Source organism: Tetrao urogallus, assembly GCF_951394365.1.
Source record: "Tetrao urogallus genome assembly, chromosome: 12".
Classification (NCBI taxonomy): domain Eukaryota; kingdom Metazoa; phylum Chordata; class Aves; order Galliformes; family Phasianidae; genus Tetrao; species Tetrao urogallus.
The window spans coordinates 13,921,437-13,933,365 of NC_136825.1; the positions used below are offsets into that span (position 1 = coordinate 13,921,437).

General features: G+C 46.5%; 1 protein-coding gene across 1 annotated transcript in view; it reads right to left on the reverse strand.

Annotated features, from left to right (window-relative positions):
- Positions 1–7,388: 7,388 nt before the first annotated feature.
- The window catches only part of SALL1 (spalt like transcription factor 1), a gene marked incomplete at its 3' end in the record, with an annotated part of 12,161 nt that continues 7,620 nt past the window's right edge, over positions 7,389–11,929 (reverse strand). Inside the window, exons 2-3 of the mRNA XM_079541476.1 lie at positions 8,879–11,929; positions 7,389–7,829 (exon numbers count right to left, since the gene is read on the reverse strand). The exon at positions 8,879–11,929 is cut by the window's right edge and continues 359 nt beyond it. Of these exons, the coding sequence (XP_079397602.1) occupies positions 7,389–7,829; positions 8,879–11,929 (3,492 nt within the window). The remainder of the gene's footprint in view (positions 7,830–8,878) is intronic.

An 11,929-nucleotide genomic window follows, 5' to 3' on the forward strand; every position in this document is an offset into this window, starting at 1 on the left:
GTTGTCTCACTGCTCATGCCAGCCTCAAACCAACCAGGAGGACAGAGGCTACAGGACTGAGCCTGAATTGCCATGCTATACAGCACATAGCATTTTATTTCTGACTAGATATGACATTTCCAATTCCACCTGCTTAGTTTTACCAAATATTTCATTTCTATTCCAAGAGAGTATCCACATGGCACATTAGTAATATAGTTTCCAAATAGCTTCCACGCTACAAATTCAAAATAAATGAAAATGAAAGGTAAGAAATTATTGCTAGAACTGTTTTACAGAGCATATAAAGAGATTAAAGCATTTGGACCAGGGCGATGAACACCCAGAAAATGTAGTTTTCATTTACTGATTCAGACACCACACTTTAACCACAAGGGGAACTTCACATAAGGCTACAAGGCTCCAAACCATGCCATATTAAAGTGTAGTTAAGTTCCATTTGACAGCATTAACAATAAGGAACTGCATGCATCAGTACATGGAGAGTGGTGGAGGGAGAAAAAAAAAAAAGTTATCTGTTCAAATAACACCAATGTATTAAATTAAATTTCATTGCTGCAGTCAACTTTTCATTTTCACTAATGGCTTTTAAGAAAGCCAGGCATTTTTCCCCTCAGTCCATTTTTACCTTTTCCCTCCATTTGACAAATATTGATTTTCATTTCCTCCAAGTTTAAGTGCACTGAATGCTATTGCGACTGTTTTGTTTGCTTTTTTGTTTGTGCCTCAGCTTTATCGAGGATGCCAGCATGAATGCATTGAGCTTTGGAAAGAGAGAATTGGTTTAATAACGTCTTCAAATCCAGGAGAGAACACAGAAGCAGACACTACTGTTTTGTATAGGTCAAGCAAGAAAAGTGACTGTAAGCAACTACATAACATCCATAAGGAGATGACAGACGTAATGATCTGGGTGTTTTAAGCTGTTCTACTATCTTGTGTCACAACAGAAGTGTTCTTTCTCTACTACAGCGCAATGTTAGACATACTGTCTTAAATGGCCTTCGGTGGCACTTTAAACTGAGCCTGTTCCGCATGCAGTCCTTCAGGAGGGTAACATCTCCTGCAGTTCTGTCTCAAACAAGCTGCAGAATTATGAGTTGCCTTCTTTGAACTCATTGGTGTTGGCTCTGCCTCAAGTTTCATAAGATCTCCTCAAGCTTTGTGAGCCTTCCTGGCATGTCTTGGATATCTTCTATCTTGGACACGATGACCTTCGAATCATTTAGGCCAGGAAAGGTCTTAGTCTTAAAAGCCAGATACACCTTTAGAGCAACTGTGGAGAGCCCACTCAATGTTAAAGCCAAAACACTCTGAACTGACTTCAGAAGGGGATTCAATCCATTTATGTGCACCAGAGGTATAGGCTGATAGGAAGGGATCCCCACAACCAAGCCAACTATCACAGTCAGCCTCATTTCCCCCAGCAGCTCTGACAACTTGCCAAGAGGAGTCAGTATTCATTCCAGGCAACTAAAACATAGAAAACCTTTGCGGACGGTCTCTCTGTAATTCGCTATTAGCTGAATAACCAACAGAAAGATAGGAGCTTGCATGAGACACATTTAGTAACAAAGATGTGAACAGCAGTTAAGGGGATAATCATGATACAAATGTTAACTTCCCTACCTATTGAATGGCATTTTAAAATCCCATTGAAAGGAAAGCAACTTAGAATTACTCACAGCTAAAGAAAGTTCAGTATCAGAACAGGTATTGGTTTGATAAATGTCTTCACATTAGTCATCTGGATAGTCTTAAGGGCTCAGCTTCCTACTGTATTCTCCAGCAAGCAAAGGAAATAAAGTGATGACCAGCGAGGCTACGTTTATGACATTGTACCAAACCACTGCACGTTTCTCTTTCCATAGTCAGTTTCAAATACCGCTTGTGTTGAACCACCTGATGCCAGGTGCTGCAGGGCTTCTGCTACACCCATCTGACATTGTGATGCTGCATTTTTAAGAGCTTTAAATAATAAAAATAGACCTTTGCACTTTAGGATTGCCCTGATCAAGAGAACTGTCTGTACAGATGATGTGAATGCCTGCAAACACAGAGAGAGTTCTTACTTAGAGAAAATGACACCAGAAGTTTCAGGGCCAAATGTTCCAGTAAGGATGTTCCTTATTTGCACTCACGACCCAGTCTGACACAAGCATGGACATGTCTTCAGTAGCCATCTAACCAGAAGCAAACTGCTTTGCAAAAGTTACAGTAACTTCCAGAAGTTAAGAAAAGCCTGCAGTTCAGCTTTGATCAGTCAGCTGCTGCAAAAAGGAAGATGTCATGGGTTTGCTACTCCCAAACCCTCTAGCAGGTGGGTGAGAACACTTACAGGTGTTCTACACAGAGCCACCTGCCTGCAAGCCTTCAGCCCCATACACCCTGCAGGCTTTCTACCGAATGACTTCCACATCTCAGTTTTCACCAGCTCCCTCAAAGCTAAATGGATTTGATCATCAAAGATTTCCCTCCTGTTTTCTCCCTTAGCGCTGTAGCAACTGGACAGATCAATACAATGGGAAAGGCATTACAACAGAGCCGTGATGAGAGAAGAACCAACACAATAAAAGAAATGAAGACAATTGCTCACCCGTATCTGAAGACTGCAGGCTCATAAGGAAAAGCTTCACCAAGAAGAGATCTCCAACCAGATCCTCCCCCCAGTGGCAGCCAGCCCTTAAATGAGGTCTAAAAGGTGCAGCCAGGCTCCACCCCTCTGGTCACACAGCTGAATTGCCTTCACCTGTGCTCCCAGGGCTGACTGGATCCTTTCCCCAGGTGCTCAATCAGTGGGTCAGGCCATGGCTCAACAGTTACGTACAAGAGTTCATCCTTATTCCCATGACAGTGGGTGACTTTGCCTCTTAAAGATTTAGGCTGTGGATTCAAAAACAAATATCTAAAGAAAAACAGAAGATAGAAGAGACTTATAGTAGGACTAAGCTGTAGTATGATTCGAGACTGAAACTTGCTTTTGATCACTGCCATGCTTACACCTCACTTACCTGTGACATACTCGGGTCTCTGCACGTCATTCAGGAACTCTGAGTGTCTCACACCTTCAGAACAAGCAGATCCTCCCAAGCAGCAATCACCACGTGCTGGCTATTTTCTAGGCATCCTGTAGGCCACTGCCAGTAGTGACAGGACTGGCTCAGCTACTCTTATATTAACTATAGCCTGGATGTAAAAAACAGAAATACAAAATCAGGAGAGAGAACATAGGCACAGCTATCTGTAACCCTTTGCTAGGGAAGTTGCACATTCTCCAGTTATTTCTGATCTTCTCCATAGATAATTCCAAACTTCTATTCCTCCTTAACATTTTGCCTAGGAAAAAGTATTTATACAAGAGATTGTATTGTATGTGAAATCTTTAAATCATTATATTTCAGCTCAGCAGCTAAAAGACATATTGCTTCTGGCTTGTGTAAATAACCATACCCATTTATTTGCAAAACATTATTTTAACTTCTGTCAATTCATATTCATGAGGGAAGGAAGCCAGATAGAAAACGATCCTTTGATTTTAAATAAATAAATGGAGAAGTACTGCAGCCTGGCAGGGAGCAAAAAAAAAAGGGGGGGGGAGGGCGGAGGCAAAGGGAACTTCAGTCGCACTTTCACATGCTAAATAACAGCAGCCTCCTGCATAGGTGCAACCCGGTAGCTTGTGGCTTCGGGGACTCCCAAAAGCGCACATATGCCCTCACCAACCACAGCCCAGCACAGGAGGCAACGCGGAAATCCATCCCCCTTTTCCCCGACAAAAAGCCTTTGGGACTTGGCTGTCATCTGCACGTGGAATAAGCCGGGCAGTCCCGCTCGCACCTCTCCGCCGCCCCTGCGGAGCAGCGCGCTGCCTCCTCTCTCCATCCCCCACCGCCTTTCATCCCTCCTGCTCTGCGCGAGCGGGGCTGCGCCGTCAGGCACGGCGTGCGGCTGCCGGCCGGCGCTACGCGGAGCTTTGGGAGCGCCCGGCTCCAGGTGCTGCTGCCCCGCGGTGCTGCGCGCTCCGCCGCCCGCCCGCCCGCCCTTCCCGCACGGGGAGGTTCAGCGCGCTGCCAGCCCCGTGTTTATTAAATAAATCGCTGCTGAGTGAAGAAAGCGACTCGTTAAGGGGATGAGCTGAGCGATCTTTGGAGCTTGGAAAAAGAGGGGGGAGAGGGGGGAAAGAGGGGGGGAAAGAAAGAGAAACCGCCGCGCTTAATTTTAATGGATCATAAAATTGCGATGAGCGTGAAGGAGGAGAAGGAAAAAGAGGAGGAAAAATTTGTTGCTAATGAGAAAAATGCGGCCGCACAAACAAAACCGTTAAGAAAGAAGCAAAATGTCCTATTCCTGAACAAGGATTAATGCAGTGTCTGTGAATAGGAAATCCTGCGCCGGGTGAGCGCCGTGGGCACCTCTGCTTGCTTGCCAGCCGCCGCCCCGGGGACGGCCGGCTCCCCCCGGTGCCCACGGCCCGGTGTCAGGTAACGGGACGTCGAACTGCCGCCTTTCCTGGGCAAATTACACGCGCACGTCCCCCCCCCCCCAGCCCCCGCTGGCAGCGGGCGCTCCGCCCGACGGGGTGGGGAAAAGCTCCGCCTGCACGCCGCTCGGCCCCGGCTTCGGGGCGGGGAGTGCGGCGGCTCCGCCCGGAGTTGCGGGGGGAGGGAAAAGCCTCGTAGGGCCCCGGGGTGGATAGCAGCGTCTGCCGGGCGGGACGCGTCCGGTCCCTTTCTCACCGCCGAGCGCCCATCCCCGCTGCCGGAACGCAAAGGAGCGGCCCCGCCCCGCCGCGTTCCATCGCGGCGATCGATCCGCGCGGAGGAAAGGGGCGTCCCGGGGCGGCTCCAAGGACAAACGCCGCCGAAAGGCGCGGAGAAAAAAGCCCCCGTTCCCATCGCACCTCACCTGCGGCGCGGTTGCGGAGCCCCCGAGGCGGCCGCAGCGCCGCGTCCCTTCCGCTCGGCGGTGCGAGGTTCCCTCAGCCGCTCCCGCCAGGCACGCGCCCAACCGACGGCCGTCCTCGCGCCGCGCGGCCTCGAAGGGAAACCGCTCGCGTTTGCTTCTGCAAAACGGCCGCGGGGCGCTCCGCCTCAGCGGGAGCGGAGAGCCGGAACGCCGCGCGGCCCCGACCGCCCCACCGCCTGCAGCGCTGCTGCCGAGCTCGGCTCGGCGCGGAGCGGGGTTGGCGCTTCGCTGACGCGGCCGTGGAAGCCTGTTCGATTTAGCTTCGTACGAGAGCAAAAGGTGGCTCGACGTTCCTGACTGTTCGCATCGAGAAGCCGCACGCGCGCCGCGGAACCGTCGCGGTCAAACAGGAGAGCGTTCTAAAGATAGCGAGTCCGGAGGTGTTCAGACTACAGCGTTATACTTTACTGAGCGTTCATAATCATATTAACGGCAAAACTCCTCGGGAAGTTTTTCTCCCTCCCGGGCTTTTCAGCCAAGCCCTCTGCAGCGCCCGATTCGATGGGGAGCGCGAGAGACCGATATGCGGGAGAGCAGAACGGCCCTTGAGCCCATAGCAAAGAAACTCAAGAGCAAATACCTGCGTGCTGCAGTTGAGAACAAAATATACGTGCGTAAGCAACTGGTCACTCCTGGTTGGCTGGTTTGTTTGGACCATCCATAATTTGAAGGCAGCCAAATTAATTTATTTGCCGTGAGTGATAACATTAGGGAGATCACAGCCCTCGTGTCAGAGCGCTGGGCTCAGCTCTGTGTCCCCACGCTCCCGCTGAGGTCGGTGGTCACTGCAGGAGCAGAAGGGAAGCCAAATCACGTGCGAGGCCAAAGCAATTCTTTTTGTCTTTACAGTCAAGTTATAGGCTCCATATAACATACGGAGGTTTGCAAGTGGACATCTTAACACAGATAGAGCAGCGTAAGCATGCCACAAACATAGACTCTCATAGAATAAAATTAATATCAAATATAAAGCATCTGAACCAAATCAAGCCTTAAATGTGATAAGTACTTCCTTCAAAGGAAACTTCCCCAGGCTCAATTAGGTCTTTGCTAGCAGCATTTTATATATATATATATATATATATATATATAAAGAAAAATGCCAAAATATCTACAATTTGATGAGAAGGCTACTTGATTAATTAAGGAGAAAGTCCCCACTATTAGGGAGTATGAAAAATATACCAGCAATTAATATGCAGCACATATGTATACCCATACTTACAAATATAAACACACACGTACAACCTGGACAGTTCGTGTTAAGCGAGGGAAAGGCTAAGTAATACATTCAAAATGATTACCAAATACAGGTACACTTTAAAAACACAGAGACAGCAATTTTTATCTGTTGCAAAAATGTATTTGATTACTCGAGTAAAATTACAGTATCTCTGCTGTTAGTAAGTATTAAATGTTAAAGAAACTGGACCTCTTTTTTCCTTTCAACTTTCCGAGAAAGTGCATGTAACAGTCCAAGGTTCCCCCTGCCCCCATACCTAATACAAAATAAACAGACACTATACTTGTTCCCTTAGTCAAGGAGTAGGGCTTGGTCTTGTAAGGAACGTATATACATTTTAATGAAAGTGATGTCTTATTGTATATACAGGAGCATCTACAGTTGTCCACGAGAGTTGTTCAAGATGCTATACTTAGCAGCATTGTGAAAGTCCAGCACATCTTCTATAATGGATATACCTACAAGGCAAAATGTTACGTCTCAGTTTCAACTACCAAAACAACACTTCAGTATCTCCTCTAATAATCTGCGTGCTTATTACTGTACAGAAATGTATTAACATTTAAGACGACTCAAGTAAAAAGCACAATACAAATAACAGTTCAAAACGGAAAATGTTAAACCTACAAAAATTAAAGCAGTTTTAATTTTATAATAAAAATCAAAAACTGAGCTGTGTAAAGGACCCACACTGTTCAGTCTATATCCTTTCAGTCCTTTTCTTAATTCTGTTTGGAAAAATTAAACAATGTGTTTTGCTGATAAAATTTCCAGCAGGATCAAAGTGTACATTTATATACAGACTTTTATTAGAGATCTAATGCATCACTGAGGCATTGCATCAATACCAGAGTTCATGTTAAACTGGGTATAGAAAATAAGTTAATGCCAGAATAAGATCACCTAGCAGAACAGACTCGCAACTGCCATAAATGTTACAGCAACTTTACAGCACTCTAGTCGATTAGTATTTAGTTCAAAATACAGGAGACCAAAGTTAATGCTTGCATTTGTTTGCAAAGCAAGGTTATATCGCTAATAAATAAGCTCTCTTAGAACTCTAGAAGTAGAACATGGTACAAAAAAAAAAAAAAGAAAGTCTCTGTAATGTTGTAGCTTGCAGTTTGAAAAAAGCAACCCTAGGTTGCACTATTTGCAGGAATGTTACGTATAGTTTTTACTAATTCGTTACAATTTCTTTGTTGTCTTCCACGAAACGCGTAAAGCGGAAGTTTGTCCCGTTCTCATTGCTTGCCATTTTCTCCAGACCAGCTAGAGGTGCGTTGGGTTCCGAACTCGGGAGCTTCTCCAGGCTGCCCGTCAGGCCGCTGATGGGCGAGCTGCCCCCGTTGCCCAGGCCCCCCGGCGGCGGAGGGATGCCGCCGTTCTGGATGACGGAGATCTCGTTGGTCTTCATGGCCAAGCCATTGGAGAGCGCTGCTGCGTACTGGTTCCAGAAGCTGGACGGGTCTCCGTTCCCTGACCGCGCAGCCAAATCCTTCTGGAACATTTCCGGGAACTTCACAGGATTGCCTCCTAGGAACGTCATGGGGCCATCGACGGAAAGTCGTCTGCCTCGCCTTGCGGGAGTGCTGTTCCACATGTGAGTGCCCATGTGAACCTGGAAAGAGAGAAAGAAGAAAGAAAGAAACAAAGAGTAGCAGTTGGCAAACTTATTTTCATCGCGGTGAAGGCAGCAGTTCACAAACATGTCCAGTCTTGTTACATAATAAAGCAGTAAAGGCAGCGGATGCTGGGCACCATTTCCCATCTGGAGTTATAAGCAAGCTTCTTCTGGATCAGCCCAGCACCATCACCCAGCATACCCTGTCTTCCTCCTGAACAGTACGTTACTTCTTACTTTCTTTAAATTATTACGTGTATTTAGCTTATAATGACTTTGTGTTACTCCATCAATCGCAGATAGCTGCTTTTGGGGCTAGAATTGCTATGTCCACTTTCATTGCAGTGGTAAGTATTGTATTTGACACCCCTTTCCCTATAAACATCCTTTTCAGACAGGCAGAAAGTATCCTTTGCTGATTGCTCATCGGAGAGCTTGGTGTATAGACAGAATGGCCTGAAAGTAATTATTCATCTCACATTACTGGCAGCAACCTCTAGAGAAATACTCTGTCAACAGAAAAATGTACACAGTAAAGTGCTCAACTGGTGTTCTAAAACTTAAGTATATTTGCTTGTCCAAACACATATCAGTAGGAAATGTTAGTTATATAATCAATTAAAGTAATGCCCATTAGTTCTAGAATTATGTTAATAGTTTTTTTAAACAACCATCATTTTACACGATAGCTACGAGAAAGCAACACATTCGAGAGCCTTTTGCATTCTTACTGAAAGCATTTCTCTATTTACTAGTACTGCCTACCAACATATGGCTGTTCTCTTTCACACTCTACATAAACGGTCTTTGCTAGTAGGTGAACTTTAATTACACATCAAAAACAGATCACGCTTCAGACCTGCTGCCAATGCAAGCACTCAACAAGAGCCCACCTAGTACTATCACTCCGTTTACCATACCACAGATACCCACAGGTACTGCTGCCTGCAGCATTAATCACCGTGATCACTGGAAACAAACAAACCAACCAAAACCAACACAGCGAGGACAAAATGAAACCTAAGAACAGCAAGAGGAAAAAGTACCTTCAGATTGCCTTTTGTTGTGAATGCTCTTCCACATATAGTGCAGGCAAAAGGTTTCTCACCAGTGTGCGTCCTTTCGTGGATCTGCAGAGCGCTGGAGGAGGAAAACGTTTTCCCACACGTGTTGCAGTAGTGCTGTTTGGGGGTTCTTCTGGGGAGAGCAGGCAGCAGGACAGGGGACGTGGCAGAGGACAGCGGCCCCGAAGCAGCCAGAGCAGAGGGTGTTTCTTTGCCGTCCTGAGGGGAGCTGTGCACGAAGCCGTTAACCTCCGTCTTTATGAGCGATGACAGTGAATTAGCAGGCATAACCGAAGAGTTTGGATTAGGACCGATACTGGAATTGGGCTCAAAAAGTTGTGATGGTAGATCTCGCATTTGATGTGTCAACATATGTTGCTTCAAATTACCCTTTGTGGAAAAGCCACGATTGCAAACTGTGCAAATAAATGGTCTCTCTTTGGTATGACTTCTGTAATGAATGTCCAAGGCACTCTGACAAGCGAATGTTTTGCCACAAATGTCACATGCGGTGTTTTTAAATTTACCTCTATCTCTGAAAGGAAAGAGCATACTCAGAGATTCTTCTTTAATCATTTTATCAGTGTTACTAGATGTCAAGTCCAAAGCACCACTGTTTGCAGGGGTTGGAGACAAACCATTGGCAAACTCACTTGGTAAAGCTCTTACTGGTTTCTCTTCGATACTTGGTGACTTGTGGTAATCATTAGTGCTGTTGGATGGGGACAAGGCCTGCATGGAAGAGGTAGACTCCGAGACAGCAGGGCTTCCAGCACTTTGGCTTTCCATGTCACCACCAACAGACGACGAATCGTTAGTCAAAACATCCCCTTCCACTGACCCATTTTCTACTGACTTTAAGCTTGCCTGAAGTTGTTCAGCAAGTCCTGCATTGATCATCTTCATCTGATTCTCCAAAGCAGCAATACTTGACATTTCCAGGGGCAGAGGGGAAGAAGACAAGCTGTCTTGTGATGCATCTGCAGATTTCGGAGTATCTGGCACGCTGCTGTCAGGACAGTCTTCCATGTTCTCATCTGAGAAGTTGTCTAAATCATCAAAATTCTTATCATCAAAAGATCCCGTATCAGATTCCATTGACTCGGGATAGTTTTCGGTGACCGGGGTGTTTGGGATCTGCCCTCCCATGTGCATCCGGATGTGCTGCTGAAGCACAACGGCATTGGTGAATTTCTTCTGGCAGATCGGGCATGAATGTTGTACTCTCAGGGGGGGCATGGCACGGTGGACGCTGTAATGAGTCTTTAAGTTGCCTTTAGTAGTGAAAGCGCGTCCACAGATTTTACATTTAAATGGCCGCTCACCAGTATGGGTGCGATAATGCATTTTCAGTGCGCTCTGGCAACTGAGAACTCGGTGGCAGATGATACACTCGTTGGGATCGGTTGCCTTTTTGTCGATGTTTTCTACCAGTTGCTGCAGTTTTGACGTTTCAGACGCTGGCGTCGAATCCAACAGTCCTCCAAATGGAAACTTTGCCTTGAATTGCTCTGACATTAGAGGCATCAGTGGATTTGTAAAAGTGGTGATGCTGCCAGAGCCTGGGTCTGCTGCCGGTGAACTTACAGAGCTGCTCATGTTAGCAACGGAGTTTGAATTTTGAGGGTTTTCTTCCATTTTGCCGTTTGAGGTAGGCAAAGCACCAGCCTCTACCTCATCAGAAAGTCCATTGGAAATTTTTGATGTGGGGTCAGCGGTTCCCGAGTCACTCTTGACAGAGCAGGGAGGGCTGGCAGAGGGATGGCTAATGGGAATCGGCTGAGGCTCCTCAGTTTTGATGAATGGGGTCAAGCTTGGTATCGTCGGCGGGAGTGGCAGCCCCACAGAAGTGGTGAGCGTGGAGAGGACTGGCTTGCTGTCCAGCCAGCTGGTGACAGGCTTCTCTGGCGGTATAGACATCCCATAAGGAATACCCGTGCTTGTAGGAATATTGTCCAAATGCTCTGGCACTGGGTATGGATTCATCTGAATGTGAGGATATTTTTCTTTATGCCGCTGAAAGTGGACTTTTAAATTTCCCTTTGTGGAGAACCTGTTTCCACATATGTTGCATTTAAACGGCCTCTCGCCAGTGTGAGAACGTAAATGAATCTGCAAGGCACTGTCACTCCCAAACACTTTAGCACAGAACCTGCATTTATGCTTAAAGAACGCCTCGTCTGAATTACTTTTTGCTTCAAAAGCAGTTACATTTGGTGGCTTGCTTTTTCTTTGCTGTGCCAAGGCAGTCAAGGAGTTTAAATCCTCTGCAGGTGTTCCGATATTGGACAAGGGGCTGGAGAAAATAGAGTTACTAGGGGTGGGCTGAGGTAGAAGTGGATTAGATGCAGGACTTAATAAACTGCTTATTGCAAAAGCTGGTGAAGATGATGCCGATACTGGTGGGTTGCTGAGCTGTGAGCCACCAATACTCGAAGCCACTTTTTCTGAGGACGGTGTTGTAACTGCTGCTGCCAGTATGTTAATATTTGGAGAAGAGCCACTGCTGGATGGAATTAGAGTGCTGCCAGGGTTGCTCTGAGGTAGCTGTATAGGGGGTAGCTGTTTCACACCACTGATGCTGGCAGATTGACTAGCAAGGCTTTGTGCTAATCCAGCTGCTGCAGCCAGCTGCTGGGATAAATGGGAACTTAACGTGGACAAGGGGTTGGCAGATGTTCGTAAAGTACCTTGAGACGGGCTAGAAGATGTTGGCATGTCCGTATTTTGGGAAGCCAACAATAATATTTGGTGACGAATTTGTTCAATCAGTTGCAACTGGTGGATCTGCTGCTGCTGTAAAGCCAACAGTTGCTCCATCAGGGCAGGTACAGCAAGCTTGTTGTTCGACGCACCGTTACACCTTGCTTCCTGCGAGAACTGTGCTACTGCCACTTTAGTACTCTGAAGATTTTCAATTATTACGTTACTGTTTATTACTGAGAAGTTGCCTAACGTCGTCAGATCCCCTATGTGAGGTAGAGAGGTTGTTACAGCTGAGGTACCCATTGTGGAGCTGTTACTGCTTGTAAT